Here is a 17,345-nt window from a genome sequence, read left to right as displayed (position 1 = left end):
GTGCCATGACTACAGCATGTTGTTAATTGCCAAGGACGTTCTATACACATGGACATACCATTCGCAGTCTGATAACGGAACGGCAAAAGTGTGCTTAAAGACAAAGTAAGCACCCTTGTCTCCTTCCGTCGAATGTCACTGTCCGAATCAAATCTGAATTTAATAAATATTCTACATTGCTGCTTATTCATCAAGAATATTATAGAGTATATGCAGGGACTAGTAAAAAAATAAGGACTCCGTGTCACCTTACATAATAGTGTAGCACCAAAACAAGCCGATTAACGTGTAAATACATAGCCCCACGCACACACTTAAAGTAGTACAGGCCGATAGGCGGCCATTATGAGAATTGTCATCGTCTGTGACAGATCAGTTTGCGTCTCAATAAAATATTTTAAAAATGCCGTCGCGCGTTGTGTAAAAGTGTAAAAACGATACTACAATAGTATTTGTGGCCATATATGATTATTTAAGGGAGAAAAAATTGTGTAACCAGTATCCACCGTAACCGCACACACACTAGCATAACGGTGATTCACTTGCTAATATCACGGCGCGGAGTCCTTCTTTTTTTACTCGTACGTGAGTATATGTATAGATATAACAGTTGAAGCTTATTATGGTGTTATTTGTGTCATGTTCCATATTTCGACTTCGTTTTATACGACGTGATTTGTCTACATGTTATAGAACGTCATTATTTTTGGCAGATACATTTTTCTACCCTATGTTTATACATACGGTTGGTCAGTACATATGCACTGACTTAAATCTAATTTATACACAAGAAAAAACAGAGAGAGAGGGAGAGAGAGAGTAGATAAATTTATCTACCAATAACAACTGGCATATAACGTAATATGCCCCGTAATCATAGCACAAGTAACATAAGGAGGATTTGTGAAGCGCATTCGCATTTCATAGAGTATGTGATAATTTAACAGATACGTACACGAAGGTATCTTCTTGAACACGGTCTTGCCCATGAAGTCGAGGAACCTCTGCGCGTAGAAGCTAGGTCTGTGCACCGACACTGTGTCCTGAAATAAAAAAAGAACGTCACAGACGTATTTTATAAGAAAATGCGCGGTATATTATATAAAGGTATACCTATTGTTGAAGGAAATCATGCAAAAATAACTGGATGTATCGAGGTGGGACTATATATGGAATCACCGCACAAGGAACTTCGTTCCACTTTTTTGTACCTGGAAGAAAGTTCCTTTGAGAAACCGCACTGTGGAGGAACGCCACATAATGTGCAAGCACCAGTCGGAGGCTCCGTTGCACAGGACGCTGGCTAGATTATGAGTACCAAAACGCCGCCTATTTCTACCGTGAAGCAGTAACGTGTAAGCATTACTGTGTTTCGGTCTGAAGGGCACCGTAGCTAGTGAAATTACTGGGCAATGGGACTTAACATCTTATGTCTCAAGATGACGAACGCAGTTGTAGTGCCGCTCAGAATTTTTGGGGTTTTTCAAGAATCCTGAGCGGCACTGCATTGTAATGGGCAGGGCGTATCAATTACCATCAGCTGGACGTCCTGCCCGTATCGTCCCTTATTTTCATAAAAAAGCATCATTATCTCGATTTTAAGGGCGCTGTAGCTATTGTATCATATGTCTCAAAGTGGCGACACAATTATTGTGATGTCACTCACAACTTTTTGTTTTGAACAAGAATCCTGAGTGACACTGGATGTCAATAGGCAGGGCAAGTATCATAAAATAAGGACGTTTTGATCGACTGGTCGCTTTTTCCATGAAAAATAAATCTCTTGTTAGATTCAATTACAGTTCGAATATTGTGAAGTTTCTTTTTAATAAATACTCTTTCGCCTTCATTCGTTATTGGAGGACCCAGCAATAAAAATAAAATATTACGACTCTCTTTTTATGACAATAAGGGACGAGACTAGCAGGGCGTTCAGCTGATGGTAATTGATACGCCCTGCCCATAACAGCGCCACTCAGGATTAAGGACATAAGATGTTAAGTCTCATTCGCCCTTCAGATCGAAAGGCAATAATGCTTACACATTGCTGCTTCACGGCGGATAAAGGCGCCGTTGTGCTACCCATAATCTCGGCGACATCCTGTGCAAAGTAGCCTCCCACAAGTAAAAGCCCTGGGAGTAGAGAATGCTCTAAGACTCACCCCGTCATGTATCATGCTCTTCCACGTGTGCTCCAGTTTCTTCCTCAGCCGGTAGGACTGCAGGATGTCGATGATACCGAGGAATAGGAGCAGACGCTCCCCGCGCGCGTTCCTAGCTGGAATACCGCCGGGCCTGCGAGATTTAAAGACAAATATTTCTTTAACAACCTTCATTAGAATTCAAAAAAGACACTTCTTAAAGCATTAAAATGTGTGTATGTTTGCGTAAAAGTTACATTTTTATTATTATTTTAGTTCACCCGACGTTTCAAGAACTTTCCAGATAGCGTTATCAGAGGGACCGCGAATGAAATATGTCAAGATAGTATTTGTCATAGTTGTCATTTAGAAGTTTAGCGCCATTTATTGCCTCGGACGTGGTACATGCTGTAGACATTTGGCAACGTCCGGTTAACTAAAATAATAATGAGAATTTAACTTTTACGCAAAATCTAATGTAAGAACACAGTTTCAATATTGTATTACGTTATTCAAAAGAATTGTTAAAAGACGTTTGTGTGGTAAAGGTTACTATAACATAAATGACTTTCTTAATGATACCACAGATTGGGAATGGATTGACCGCCCTCAGGCTATTAAATGATAAGTTTAATTGTACAATATTACTTTGTAAACATATGTATTCGATGAAAAAAAAAAGCCCGCTGAGTTTGTTGCGCCCATTCTTCTCAGGTCTGAGGCATTCATTTTGGAATGGGTGGTAGTTTCTTGACTTTCAATAAGTGATGTCACATCCTATTTTGAATAAAAATGTTTGAATTTGAATAACACTCGTTTGAATCCTTTAAAAAGTGTTTTATTTAAATGTGTAACACTCGCGTTAATTAAAGATAACATTACTATAACCTTCATTAGGTCCTTTAGAATAATGCCGGATTGTTAGACTGAGATCTATAGAGCGTACTTAGACTTTGCTCAGACTTTACTTAGGTAAAACTTAGCTGAGTGTGATAAAACGTGAACTTGACTTATGCATTGGGCTGTCTTAGATTAGGGTCGGTATTAGTTCAGCTGTCGAAATGACTAGACAAATGATTTGAGTTTTCTTTAGTGTTAATTCCGCCAATATTTGTCTTTAAACAATTCGACACGTGTATCGCCTCTACACGAGGCATCGTCAGGACGTGTTGTCTCGTAACAGTAAAGAAAACTCAAATCATTTGTATAATTATGGATTTTCGTAAAGTAACGCCTACTTCAATAAAAAATGACTAGAAACGAAAGATTATGCAAAAGCTTGAGCGAAGTCTACGCTTTATAGATCTCAGCCTTAGTTCTTATAAGAAATTGATTTATAATAAGGGCTAAAAATTCTGGAATATTTTTAATTACATTTTCAAATATTTGAATTTTAAAAAACGGTTTCCTACTCTTAATAACATTAACATCCACAGTATAAAGTTTCTAGAAATAATATTCAACGCAATTTTAAATACATACATATATAATTAGGTAAAAAAAGGAATACGAATAAAAGGATGGGCAGAAGATAATATTTGAATCTAAATAGAATAGATTGTTTGCCCTTGAGAAAATGAGGGTAGCTAAGATAATCTTGATTTTCTTAGCTGCTCTCATTTTTCAGTCAAATTCCGGTGATGATACTTACGGCACATCTTCCTCTTCATCAATTGGCTCACTCTCCGCCTGAATGCTCTCCATCGCCGTGGAGTGCGCCACCAATCGTTGGCGGTTTATTGACCTGTTTCACAAATACGATCATCAAAAAAATAATCATAGTATTTTCAACCAACTTCAATGAAATGGAAATTCTCAATTCGTCCGCATGTTTTGTTACTCGATTTCAATAATAATAATAATAATAATGATGAGAGGTCGCTGGTTTGAGTCCCGGAAACGTTCCAAACCAACATCACGTCGAAATTGAGTTAAGAACACAAAACTGGTCACGTGATCCATATTAACGAACTGACAAAAAATGGCAGCCCTACTAGTCACTCTTTAAATGATATCATGACTTCGTAGACCAACCCACATGTATCGAATGCACTAATATTTATTATTAAACTTTAAAGACGAATTCCTTAAAATGTGATGTTGGTGGCTCGGAACGTTTTTCAGGAACCACGTCCAATTAATCCCAGTACTTGGGGATATCACTTTAAAAGTAATAAATTGATTTGGTATGTCTTGTTCAACTCTCACAAACATCCCGCCATCCTCCATGAATTCTGGTACAAATTAAATTTGTATAATAGTAACCTTTCTTCAACATTAATTATTTCGTGTGTGACTCGCATCTCGCAAGTTTTTTATTAGTTGGGCGAACAACTTGTCACACACTATTAAAAAAAATCACCTCTTTAACTAAAAAATTGTGCATTTGCAGAATAAAACCAGTGAGGCGAAAGTCAACAACAAACACCACAACACATCTTTGTTTTTTCTGAATAGGTAGGTAAATTTGTTCTTAAGATTTAATTAATTATTTTTTGAGTGTTTATTTTGTTGAATATTGATTATACGTGCATCAACGAGTCACGATCTACACCGTACGAAGATCCGAACGCAAAAAAGCGAGTGATAACTACCAGTGGGAGGCTGGGGTGGAAAATTGATAAGAAGAGTCAAGAATTCTTACTCCATCTTATCATTTTGATTTTTTTTTTATAGAAAAGGAGGACAAACAGACGAAGTCAACTGATGGTACCTGATGATAAATGACAATTGCCAACCTAACGTAAAACTAAACTGGCTAATGTGTTTGTATATAAATAGAAAACGTTATTTAACTCTCCATTTGGCCAGTGGGAGGTTTCTTTGTACAGGATGCCAGCTAGATTATGGTTACCACAACAGCGCCTATTTCTGCCGTGAAGCAGTAATGTGTAAGCGCTACTGTTTCGGTCTGAAGGGCGCCGTAGCAAGTGAAATTACTGGACAAATGAGACTTCACATTTCAATATGTCTCAAGGTGACGAGCGCAGTTGTAGTGCCGCTCAGAATTTGTGGGGTTTTTCAGGAATCCTGAGCGGCACTTCATTGTAATGGGCAGGGCGCATCAATTGCCATCAGCTGAACGTCCTGCTCGTCTCGTCTCGTATTTTCATTTAAAAAAAAAAAACAATAAATAGTATTCTAACATCGTGAACTTTTTTGCTGGTGAGGTGTAGTATCGAGCAAGCAAGAAAAGTGATTTTTCTTGTGCCTTTGAATTTCACACTGGGCTCAAAAATATAATTTAGAATCACTCGCTACGTCCGAGATACAGTTATAGAATTCCTTCGCTTCGGGATTCAAACTCGGCATTAGCAACAAAAATAAACTTTGCTTATCTTGTTGAACAAATAACTGTTGTTTGTTACAAAAATAGACAGACGCAAGGTACCGCACCTTATATTAACGCATCACAAGTCTACCTAAGGTGTAAGTGCTATAGACCTAAGATTAAACTTATCTAAAGTCATTCGAAACTTACATACGTGTCTACAGTAATTTGAAATTTACATTCTTGCCTTACGATTCTATTGGTCATGCTGTTAGTCAATATTGATATCATGCCTATCTCACAAATATTACGGATAGAAGACAGTGAAAGAAACGTACATGCATAGTTAAATAGGGGTTAAGACAATCACACTAGAAAAGAAATTCGAACAATTCCAACCACATTTTATAACGCTATAGAAGTAACGTACTATAAAAAAAATATTGAAGTAGGCGTTACTTTGCGGAAATCCATAATTATACAAATGATTTAAGTTTTCTTTAGTGTTAATTCCGCCAATATTTCTTTTTAAACAATTCGACGCGTGTTTCGCCTCTACACGAGGCATCCTCAGGACGTGTTGTCTCGCCGAAATCTGGCACGAGACTCATGAGTCTCAAAACAAATATTGGCGGGATTAACACTAAAGAAAACTTAAATCATTTGTATATAAACGTACTATATTTATAATTTATTCATACTGCACCTTTTAGGAAACCGTCTTATTATTGATATGACAACCAGGCCGAAAGTTCGTCACTCATTATACGTACAAAATATATGCAGGCGAAATATCGGCGAGAAAATCAATTTGTAACGTGTTCTTCATTTGTTTTATTTATATTTTGACGGAATTTTTTGACGGTCGTTGGGTTACCTTGCGTTAATATATATTTTTTTTAAATATTATCTATATTGCTACGAGTCGATCCGGAGAGTGCGTCAACTGATTTCATTCCAAAGTAGCTACGATCCGCGTAGAGTAGGATTTAAAATGAATCTCATTAATGGGCACCCAATGAATGGTATTCCTTTAAAAGGTAAGCGAAAGTTTCGATGGTTAAATTTAAAATGGCGGAAATTCTTTTTTTATATTTAACCTACCAACTACATAATAGTTAATTTTTGTACGATTGAACTACTTATATCCGATGAAATATATATACTAAACTCTAAACAACTCCAAACCACATGCATATTCCCAACTATATGACAACCCATGCACACCCAAACGTGTTAGAAAGAGACAGCACACAAGTATTAGAAGAGAATGCATGACAGACAAGGACGGGTGATATTAGAACGGACAAAATAACAAAAAGTATCCGTACTGTGTCCGTTTCACTTGAGCCTTGAAATCCTCCTTGGCCTGTTCCGATCTGGAAATATTGTATTTACAATAATAAACCTTAACCCTTTTAAGATAGGTGCGAAATTGAAATACAAATAATAGTGTAAACTATAAGCCGTAACAATAAATCAACGAATATAAAATGGCGTCCAAGGTACCTGAACAACTAGACGGTACAGTCAACGAAAAAATAAAGAATTACTAGTTATATATGTAATTAATAATTCTTATACATTGTGTACTAAAGCAAAATTAAATCGTAATTTTATTCCCTTTTCTGAGTTTGGGTAAAACGGCGCCATTTTAGATGCGTTTATTTATAATTAACTCTCAGGCTTATATTATTAAAGAACTACTATGGTATTAATTTACTATAAAATTCAATGTTTGAGTTAAAATAAACAAATAATACCCCACGTGATATTTTTCACCTTTCCAACTTTAACACAAATACATGTGTAATAGTAAACTAGAGAGTCCACTCAACCACAAGACAACGATCAACGATGGGGTGTGGTGTGAAAGAGCAGCGTACCGTTTTGCACGCATGCGTATCGGTACACGAATTTAAGGCGTGACACGTATAAGAGCATAGTTTGTGTTTGGTGTTCTCATACCACAACGGAGATTCCTGTGACATGCATAATATGAATTCGAAAACTGAAAATACATTGCTACGTAACTCCATGGTCGGAGCCCCATGGTTCAAACTATTCCACCACCGACGCTCAAAAAATTTATTTTATTATTTAAGTACGTTTATATTATAACCTTTTTACCAGGCCTTCTTTTTTTTAGACCCAAAAAAGGCAATTCATCATCATCAACCGGAAAATGTCCGCTGCTGGACAAAGGCCTCCTCAAAAGATCTCCACGGTCTTTAATTTCTCAAAATTGTTTCTTTTAGAATTCTTTTTGATGTGATTTCTCTAACACTACCACCGCTTCGGGAACAAATGGCGCTCTGAGAGAGAAGAAGCGACGAAAGAAACTCTCTCAGCATTCTTTTTTGCGCTCTTCTTAATAAAATATACAATTTTGCACTGTCATTGTTATTGCTATAAAAAAATCATAATCTAGCCCCAGACTGCCCAATCACTTAGGAATTCAGCTGCGGAGTAGTAGGATTTAGTAAACAGCCATTTTTTACAATATGTTATAATGGTTTATCATAACTGGTAATTATTAAAATAAAAATGTATTCATATAAAATTCTTAGAAATTTGGTTTTTGCAGGTCTTGTGCCTTCAGGACAACCAATGAGAAGCGTGCGCACTACTCGTGCCTGACAGTATCTGCGTTGTACATATGTCGCGGTTTATTGCAAAGACTATATAATTAAATCTTATAAATACCGCGTTCTATTGAGTCCAGTCTTCTTCTCTCCGTCTTCATCGTCGCTCTGGCCCGATTCTGTTCGTTTCCTCTCCTCGTTCTTTTCACGTTGCGCCTCATCCAGGTTATGGATACCGACCAGAAGAGAATAGTCCATTATCTGTTAATGAGATTATTTTGATTCAGAATACATTTATATGATGAGATGAAAATGTGAGAGAAGTATACTTTTATCACAGCGCTTGGTAAATCTGGGGCCCAAAATGTTAAAATACATGTTGTTAAATTAGTTACCAAAATTCACGAGATCATAATAATTTCATGGCTTTAAGTTTGGAGATACTTAGTGCAGCAAAGTTTTACATACACCCCGATTTCTTGATAGAAAAGTTTGTGTACGCCTTTTTAAATAAAACACTTTAAACAATTAAAAATAGTGTAATTGTATTTTCGTTTCTATACTAGTTTTTTCGTAAAAGTAAAAGTGCATCATTACTAGCTGACCATTGTGTGCATCATAACGTGTCAGATTACATTTAATGCTGGGAGAGTTTCTTGCGCCGATGCTTCTCTCTCAGAGCGCCATTTGTTTCCGAAGCGCTAGTAGTATCTAATAGTTATTAGAAATGACATCAAAAAGAATTCTAAAGGAATCAATTTTGAGAAAATGCCTTTATGCCAAGACGCTAGATTGTTACTGAGATCGTTTCAGGAACGGAGTTGTGGGTTAGCAAAAATAACAATAAAAATGTAATTTTTTCCCATAGAGTAATGTAAAAACACAGTTACAATTACACGCGCGTTAATCAAAGATAATACTATGTAACTATAGGCCTATTAGGTAAGCCACCAACCAGCCCGGAGGTTCCCAGAAGCCTTAATCTCGTAACAAAACGAGAATAGAGATCGAAGCGACTGTATGTGTAAAAGTTGAAACCACAAATTAACGGTTCAGTTCTGATCCGACTGTGATGAAGCTATCTCCTGATTTAGGGAAATCGTATGATTCGTATTCTCGTATCGACAAGATCGAACGTCATTTATTGTTGGGGATTGCGTATATTTTCAAGAACAACTTATTTTTATACAGTTTTCTATTTATTACTTTTTATGAAATAATTAATATTCTATTAATAAGATTCATATACTGGATGCAGCACCTAAAAACTAATTTGTTTTGTTTATTACAGCCATTGTAAAATTCTCTATTTGATTGAAAAGAGTGGCCGTTGAGTTTCTTGTATGTTCTTCTCGCGGGCTCAGCTTATGCCTTTCAAACATATAGTAGATTCAGTAATTTATATTTATAAAGCGCTTAATTTAATTGAAATAAAGACTTAAGCCTAATTGAAAAAAAGTTTATTTGCCTTCGACTGAAAAAGTTTGGGTTACTAGTGCACGTTCAGGCATTTATATAAAACCTACCTTAAAACTCTCAAGCACCCGACAGTCTCTCTGCATGGTCTTTATCAGCGCCGTGTAAGTATCCGCCTCCAGGAATATCCCCTCGGTGTGGTGTTCCATGAAGTCCAGATCCTTGTACGTGGGCGATCGTTTCTGTCTTTCCGATTTGTTGGCCTGTTAGAAAGAATACACGTTAGTGATTTTAATAATATAGTAAAAGAACAGTAGCGTTACTCAGCGGTCTTCTTCAAATTTATATATACGTCTGGGCGGAGCGCTGGGATTAGTACAAACGAAAAGATTGACGACGTGGACAGCGCGGCACAGCTAATTTAACTTGGACAGCGACCAGTCCTTGCGGTGTACAACGTGGCACTCAAATAGTTTTGTCCTCCCAAGATTGCTTAGCGACCGTATAAGCCGTGGGTACGTGTGCGTGCGTCGATTCGGGCGCTCTAGTATCAAGTTAAAGTAGTGTTCTATTACTGTATTATGCCGATAGCGCTGTTCCGCGCTTTAGGAAAGCGAAGCGAGGTGGGTAAGGAAGTAATATGAACTCACATGAGATTCATAGTCTCGGATAGATCTTACGATATTGATGTCACTTGATTTTAAGTATACACCGTTGTCCACTTTACCCTCGGAAATCTCAAGAGCGTTGTCGCCCTTTAATAACGGTGTACTCGCTTTTTTATACGTGTAAGTGGTATCTTAAACCGGTCATGCTATAATAAACAAACAGTTGTAAGCTTTAGGTGTTACAGCAGCTCTATGCAGAGCCTGTTTAGGGGCGAAAGAAATAGCCGCCCATGTCATTCTGAAGTGTCAAGTAGTAGCGGAATACATAGTACAATAACTTGGAAGGCCCAAGTCACTACCAAGCAATATCAATGGTTTGCTGGTCTTACTGGTAGAATTGGGTTGGCAGGAGTAACACCGCCAACCCATCACGCAAATAAGGCACACATAAAACGTCAAGTTGCGGAAAATAACCTGCTTAAACCTAATTGAAATCATCACAGGAACACCCCCAAAGAATTTCAATAATTCAATAATAAAATACCGAATACTCTATCATTTGGAAGTCATTAAAAAACAGGTAGCAACATACCTTTCGCTTATATGTGGATCCTTTGAGATCATATTTCTGGTGAAGTTTGACCGATGAAGGTAGAAGGTTATTCATGGCGACAAGCCGCACGTTTTTACTGTTACATTGGTAGCAATACAGGCCGAAAAACTTTGGTAGTAACGTGCGGGGGTTCTGAAATTATAATAAATAAAATAAATAGTAATTATATCTTTATCACGTCGAAGTTTCGCGAGAGTCATTCGATGCCCACCTATAGTTAAGTGATTTTTGACCTCATGTCAAGCAAGCTAAGGTCGAGCATAATATTAATTACGTGTGGCACTGCTCGATTATCGATATCATTTGAGAATAATCATTAAGAAACTATTTCTGAAAATGTGACCAAAGAACTTCAGAATTCGTAGTCGCACGGTCGACGATAGCCTTTCTTTTAAATTCAGTTCTTTTAAGATGGAATTGGTGCGGAAAGCCGTCCAAGGGATGTTCAGGAGTCATCTCCAACACCACATCTCTAAGGTATTAATTTTGCGCCGGTTAGTTCAAGTTTGATTGAAGTACGAAGACGGTCTTTACAGAAGTGTTTGTTTACCTGATCGAGGTTCAAGTAGTATCCGGGGAGCAGCTTCTGCAAGAACTCGCCTTCCTTGTGCTGCACGGTCTTGATGATGAACTCGTCGTCGTTCGTCAGGTAGAATATGCTGCCCGACGCGCCAGGGTTGCTCAGCTCACGGAGCGGCGCACTGCACATCGACATCTGGAAACATGCACATCAAAGCCTTATTTTTTGTGGAACAGAACAAACGAACATAAGGGTAATTTGTAGATACAGATCACCACCGCCTCCCTTGCTATACCAAAGGATTTACAGGAACTGCCGGTATTTTATCTCAATGTACTATCCGATTACATTATCTCTGTCTGACGTCGATGACGTCACACCGCCGCTTAGTTACGGTGTGCAAAACAAGCACCACTAGAATTCATTTTGGCAGTATTATAAATTGTGTTGTGATGCTGATTATTATTATAATGACGATAAAACAATGACAGAATCTGTAATAAGTAAAAAAAGATTTTATTTTTCTGACAGAACTATTATAATGGCACAGTACAACAGAAACACAGAACTATTGACAACAAAAGACAAAACGGAACGATGATAACTTCAAAAACAAAGCAGTGATAGCACGAAAATATCACGATATGTACCTGACGGTAATGAAACTGCAAGCCGCACTGATGCAACAGGACGAGCGCGAGGAGAGGAGCACGGTAGGGGGCTTCACGTTCCAGCGAGATCCAGAGATCATGTGGCCGTGTAGTACTCGTTTTTTTTTAATCGCGCATAATAAAGCTTTCAAATTGGTCGTGCGTAGAAGAAAGTTTCATGAAATCGCACTATGGACGAATGTGAATGTGACTCTATGCCTCATCTGATGCAGAGCCAGAATCGTTGACATCTTTGGGGAGGTCTTTATCTAGCAGTGGACGTCTTCCGGCTGATGGTATGATGATGATGATGACAATATAGCCTGTGACACTCACAATAACGTGGCTTTCTATTAATAGCGTAATTTTCAAAAGCGGTTCAAGAGATCTAGAGATTACCCCCTACAGCCAAACTTTACCTCTTTATAATATTATGATAGGTTTTAGATCGAAATAATATTGTAATTTATATTTTATATATTATAGTAAGTACGCTGTCAACATATCGAGCGCACAGTGACCTTAATATTCGATAACAGATATCGTTTCCCGGTGATTTGTAAACTATGTATTGTGATGTTGCTTCGAGATTTATTATTGTTTATATACGGACGAAATCAAGTTTGCCGTGGATTTTATAGGATAGGTGGCATAATAGGCATTCGTATCGCCTGATTTTAAGTGATCATTTCAACAGTTACGAAATCACTTATTGAACGTCAAAAACTACTACCTATTCGAAAATTTATGCCTCAAACTAGATAATGAATGTTTCACTTCGAGATCTCTCGTCATACTGACAACGCCAAATTGCTTACTGTGGCTTATCGGCCCAGTGGCTAGAGATATAAAAACGAACGCGACCCTCGTATGCGAAGTCCAAATGGAAAGTTCATTCAACAGTTTTCTTGAAAGTTCCAGAAAGATCCTATGAAGATTTGTGATGAGTGCAATATTGTAGTTTTTGGTTGTGGTATATGTGAATATGTATGTGAATATAATATATATGTATGTGAATTCAGAGTGAGGAATCAGATCAAACAGCTCGTCCGGAAGATTTCCCGTGTTAAATGATGTAGTAAACGACACACAATGTACCGACCTCTCAAAGAAAATCAAGCAAATCTATAGAGATCTTTAATAATTATACTATTTATTGTACTCGTTTGAGCTTTTGGTCTTGATGAGAATAAATTCAAATTTAGATATTTTTATTCAAAATAGGATATGAAATTACATTAGATAATGTCTCAGACCTGAGAACAACGGGCGACTTAAGGGTGCTCACCCTATAGATTTATGCTTTGTCAGCCAAAGTAGAGCATAGCAACAAGTCGTAGGTACGTTTACTTTTCACGTGTAGAACCTTATGGAAACAATATTGCTGATGTAACAAATTACTTTCCCACAGAAATATGACTCTCTTTGTTAGAATCAGCTATATAAAGTAAGTTTCCGTAAAATTAAGTATTCTGTGTTTAGTCTTAGCTCCGTAACCATTGTAAATTGGGTTTATTGAATAAAGTTTTTTTTTTTATAAAGTAACCATTCAGTTATTCCTTCACTGGCGCAAGTATCTCAGGGGGCTTCTTTTTAAAATTATAATTATAAATTAAGGCCGCTATCCCGAGAATTCGCCAAAATAGCGCATAATTGAAACCCTTTCTTATCCGTTTATATAAAGCTATTATTATTACAAAAAATAATCATATGTCTACAGAATATGAAAAGAAAAGTATATTTTTCTTCTTTACATTTCTGTCTAACATAGACATTGCGGGAAAAAAATCACGAAAGTACCCGTAACTCTTATAGTTGAAGCCATGCTAATCATTCAATCTAGATAAAAATTGTATGATAAATTATTAACTGTTAACAATACATGACATAGTTTTGTTATTTTTGTAAAGAAAATTGTATTACGTTTGTAATTATACATAAAAAATGCTTCTAATTCTGAATTAAAACTATGGCGATGTTGTGCGAGAGAGGTAACTAAGCTCCGCTCGATTCCTCAAGGCCGTTGACTCGGTCCCAAGCCTTAATAAAGATGGCTGAAATGATAAAAGATGGCCGGCTGTGACTTACATCCAAGTAGCACACATTATCACCAGCCAGAAGACGTCCACTGCTGAACAAAGGCTTCTGCCAGAGATTTCCACCACGATCGGTCCTGCGCTGCTCCCATCGAACCTATTCCAGCGATCTTGACCAGATCGTCGGTCCATCCTGTGGGGGTCTAAAGTCCTGAGATATTTACTCACCAGGAAATCATCAGGCTGAATGCCGAACAGGTCGCGGAAGTATCTGAACGCGATGGGCGCGTACGTCTTGAACTTGAACTCGCTGTAGTGGTGCGCGGGCGTGTGGTTGGAGCCCTCGTGCGGGAAGTTAGTCGTCTCCACCGTCATGAAGTCCTGCATGAGCAGGTCGCGCTCCGGCTTCGACGCGAGACCTCCTATCGCGTGCTGGATTCCTGGTACACGGAGACATTAGATAATTAAAACACAGCAGAATATACCGGATAGTAGATTTTACCAGTGGCTCCTTTGCACCGGATGCCGGCTAGATTATGGGTACCACACACCGGCTAGATTATGGGTTCATCTGCCGTGAAGCAGTAATGTGTAAGCATTACTGTGTTTCGGTCTGAAGGGCGCTGTAGCTAGTGAAATTACAGGGCAAATGAGACTTAACATCTTAGTCTCAAGGTGACGAGCGCAATTGTGGTGCCGCTCAGAATTTTTGAGTTTTTCAAGAATCCTGAGCGGCACTGCATTGTAATGGGCAGGGCGTATCAATTACCATCAGCTGAACGTCCTGCTCGTCTCGTCCCTTATTATCATAAAAAAAATATAATAAGGCGCCGACTTGCTATAAAATAATCATAATCTATCCCAGGCTTCGATCACTTACGGCCGTTCCCAATATTCAGTCTATCTCTTACTTGTATTGTAACTATCGTTGACTTTTCTGTCCCAATAAACTTATCCACGGTAACTAACCTTATCCGTACAAGCTCTGTCTGTCAATGGGAGGACGTATAGCTTACCAGAGATAGAAGTTTGTATGGAAATTGCAATACACGCGTCCCAATATAAGGCGATAAGAATGACATATCGGGTATATTGGGATAGCTTCAGATTATTGACAGCTAATTACTGACAGTTGAAAGTAGTAATTTATCTCTATCTGTAGATAGTATATTGGGAACGGCCGTTAAATATATCGCTGATGTGTAGTAAGATTTATAACGTGTAACCATATTAGTTCAACAATCATATTATATTTACTTATCTCTCATCGTTAAGGCAGCGTTCGTAAGAAACATTTTCGTTCGTTTTTTCTGACATACTTTGCAAATCCGACTACCACGAAAGTCTCATTATTAACCGACTTCAAAAAGGAAGAGGTTATCAATTCAATCGATATTTTTTTTTATGTATGTACACCGATTACTCTGAGATTTATCATCCGATTTACGTAATTACGATTTATATGATGCGAAATAGATGCCATTTGGTCCCATAAAAATTTCACATAGTTTGGCCCAGTAGTTTTCATTTTATGAACATTTATATGAAAATTTTCGTCTACCTGGATGACATAATTGTTTTCTGTGTACGGCTTTTTTGGAGTTTTCATTAAGGTTGATTATATATTATTATTAACTGACACTAAAACTTTGGCTTGGCACTGACTTAAAACCTATCAATATGTAGCACATACAAATAATAGTATTTCATTAATTTTAAAGGTAAAGGTTTGCATAAGAGGTGTATTAAATAAAATTTTTAGTTATTTTATACTTTTCAGTTTTTGAAGTCGGTTTTTTTAAACGTAGTTTTGTTTTTCATGTATATGACTTACGGCCAGTTATAGAGAGTACGGCTTGCTCTAAACGCCATGATAATTTGGAATCCCTAAAACAACCCGTACGATTGCCAGTGAAGAATTTTCCCATGGAAAGACTGCGTGCTTGTATTGATAACTCAACGTTTAAAGTACTGTATTGCAGCCTATGAAGACCACTTCGAATAACCTTTTTTTATATTTTTATATTTTATATTGTTTTTTAGTTATGTATTAAACTAATACACTGTAAAAGTAATAAATGTTATTTGCAATAGAAAACTTCTTTTTCTTTGTTTTTATGGCAAGACTACTTATAAGTACTATTCCGATCGGTTCAGTAGTTAGCTTAGCCGAACATACAAACCGGTTCTCCATTTATTACTATACATTGTGATATGTTCTCTGTGAACTCGTAAGATAAGATTGTACAATTAACATGAAATATTTTTAACGCAAAAATACCATAAACATATAATTACGATATGGTGATAGTTAAAAATCACGGGGATCTGAATAAACAAACAGACTAAAATAGAGTCGGCGTGTTTTTGGATAAATGCCACTATTGGTACATGCTTTGTGTAAATTCGTAATATTTTGTGTTTGTGTTCGCAAAACCAAAGAGTAGACTGACAATTGGTTTTAAGGTTTCTGTTTTCATTATTTTCTTCTCTCTAAACGTCCCCAATTTGGTCGACGAAGTTCTACGAGTTCTCCCGCGACCGACCTGCCCACACACAATTGCCTTATATATTTAATGCGTCATTCTTTCTTCACTCATTCGCACCACGTGTCCAAACCATTTCAGCATTCCTTTCTCAATCATTGTCACATCTTTTTTCAGACCACAGTGCGTTCGTATTACCGCATTCGGAATCATTCAGTCTTACCCCACACATACTACGCAGTGATCGCAACTGCCTTAATTCTGCTTCTATGCTTATAAATATTGCTTATTTTTACTTTTTTTCATAATTTTTATGGGAGACAACGTTCAACGAGGGAATGAGTCATCTGGTGAGAATTGATCACCCACACTGTGCTTTACCCCACACATACTACGCAGTGATCGCAACTGCCTTAATTCTGCTTCTATGCTTATAAATATTGCTTTTTTTTACTTTTTTTCATAATTTTTATGGGAGACGACGTTCAACGAGGGAATGAGTCATCTGGTGAGAATTGATCACCCACACTGTGCTACAGTCCTAGAAGAATTAAGGTGTAATTTTTTAAGTTGCCCTTTAAAAGGTAACCATATATAGTAGTGTCCTGGGAACCCCGCACAAGAAAACCCATTCCATATTTTGGGTGTACGTGGCAGATTTTTCCTTTAGCCTTTCAAACCACACTAGAAATGTATAAGGGAGTGACAATTTTCATTGTGCTTGATACTGAATACTTAAGGTAAGCAATCTCTACGTTGCATATTCCAAAGCTCAACTAAGACTAGTAAGATATCCAGTGCCTACCTTGCTTAAAAATAATAACTAATGCACGCCCCTGCGAGTAACAGACAAATCCTTACAAGATAAACCCAGCCTCTGAATCATATTACAGTCTCAAAACACCCACACTGTGTACTGTTATCGTGGTACGAATATCGCAATCGTCCCGTTCCAGTGCGTTTTTATTATGCTAATGCGATTTTAATTGGCTTGTGTCGTTCAACGGCATTGTATTGCA

The 17,345-nt window shown here is 37.4% G+C and overlaps 1 protein-coding gene across 16 annotated transcripts in view; it reads right to left on the bottom strand.

The window, feature by feature from the left end:
- LOC126971349 (phosphatidylinositol 4-phosphate 5-kinase type-1 alpha) overlaps nucleotides 1-17,345 on the bottom strand; it is an 82,111-nt gene that overhangs the window by 44,595 nt on the left and 20,171 nt on the right. For 14 of the 16 annotated variants that reach the window (XM_050817617.1, XM_050817612.1, XM_050817613.1 and 11 more), the window contains exons 4-12: nucleotides 14,069-14,280; nucleotides 11,185-11,349; nucleotides 10,614-10,766; nucleotides 9,524-9,676; nucleotides 8,119-8,258; nucleotides 6,744-6,791; nucleotides 3,793-3,885; nucleotides 2,163-2,295; nucleotides 956-1,043 (exon numbers count right to left, since the gene is read on the bottom strand). In XM_050817617.1, coding sequence (XP_050673574.1) covers nucleotides 956-1,043; nucleotides 2,163-2,295; nucleotides 3,793-3,885; nucleotides 6,744-6,791; nucleotides 8,119-8,258; nucleotides 9,524-9,676; nucleotides 10,614-10,766; nucleotides 11,185-11,349; nucleotides 14,069-14,280 — 1,185 coding nt within the window. The remainder of the gene's footprint in view (nucleotides 1-955; nucleotides 1,044-2,162; nucleotides 2,296-3,792; nucleotides 3,886-6,743; nucleotides 6,792-8,118; nucleotides 8,259-9,523; nucleotides 9,677-10,613; nucleotides 10,767-11,184; nucleotides 11,350-14,068; nucleotides 14,281-17,345) is intronic. The other 2 variants (XM_050817609.1, XM_050817611.1) reach the window with 1 other exon arrangement.

Source organism: Leptidea sinapis, chromosome 23 (genome assembly GCF_905404315.1).
Source record: "Leptidea sinapis chromosome 23, ilLepSina1.1, whole genome shotgun sequence".
Taxonomy (NCBI): domain Eukaryota; kingdom Metazoa; phylum Arthropoda; class Insecta; order Lepidoptera; family Pieridae; genus Leptidea; species Leptidea sinapis.
The sequence above is the reverse complement of the archived record's forward strand: the minus strand, read 5'-3'. Positions and strand labels throughout refer to the sequence as shown.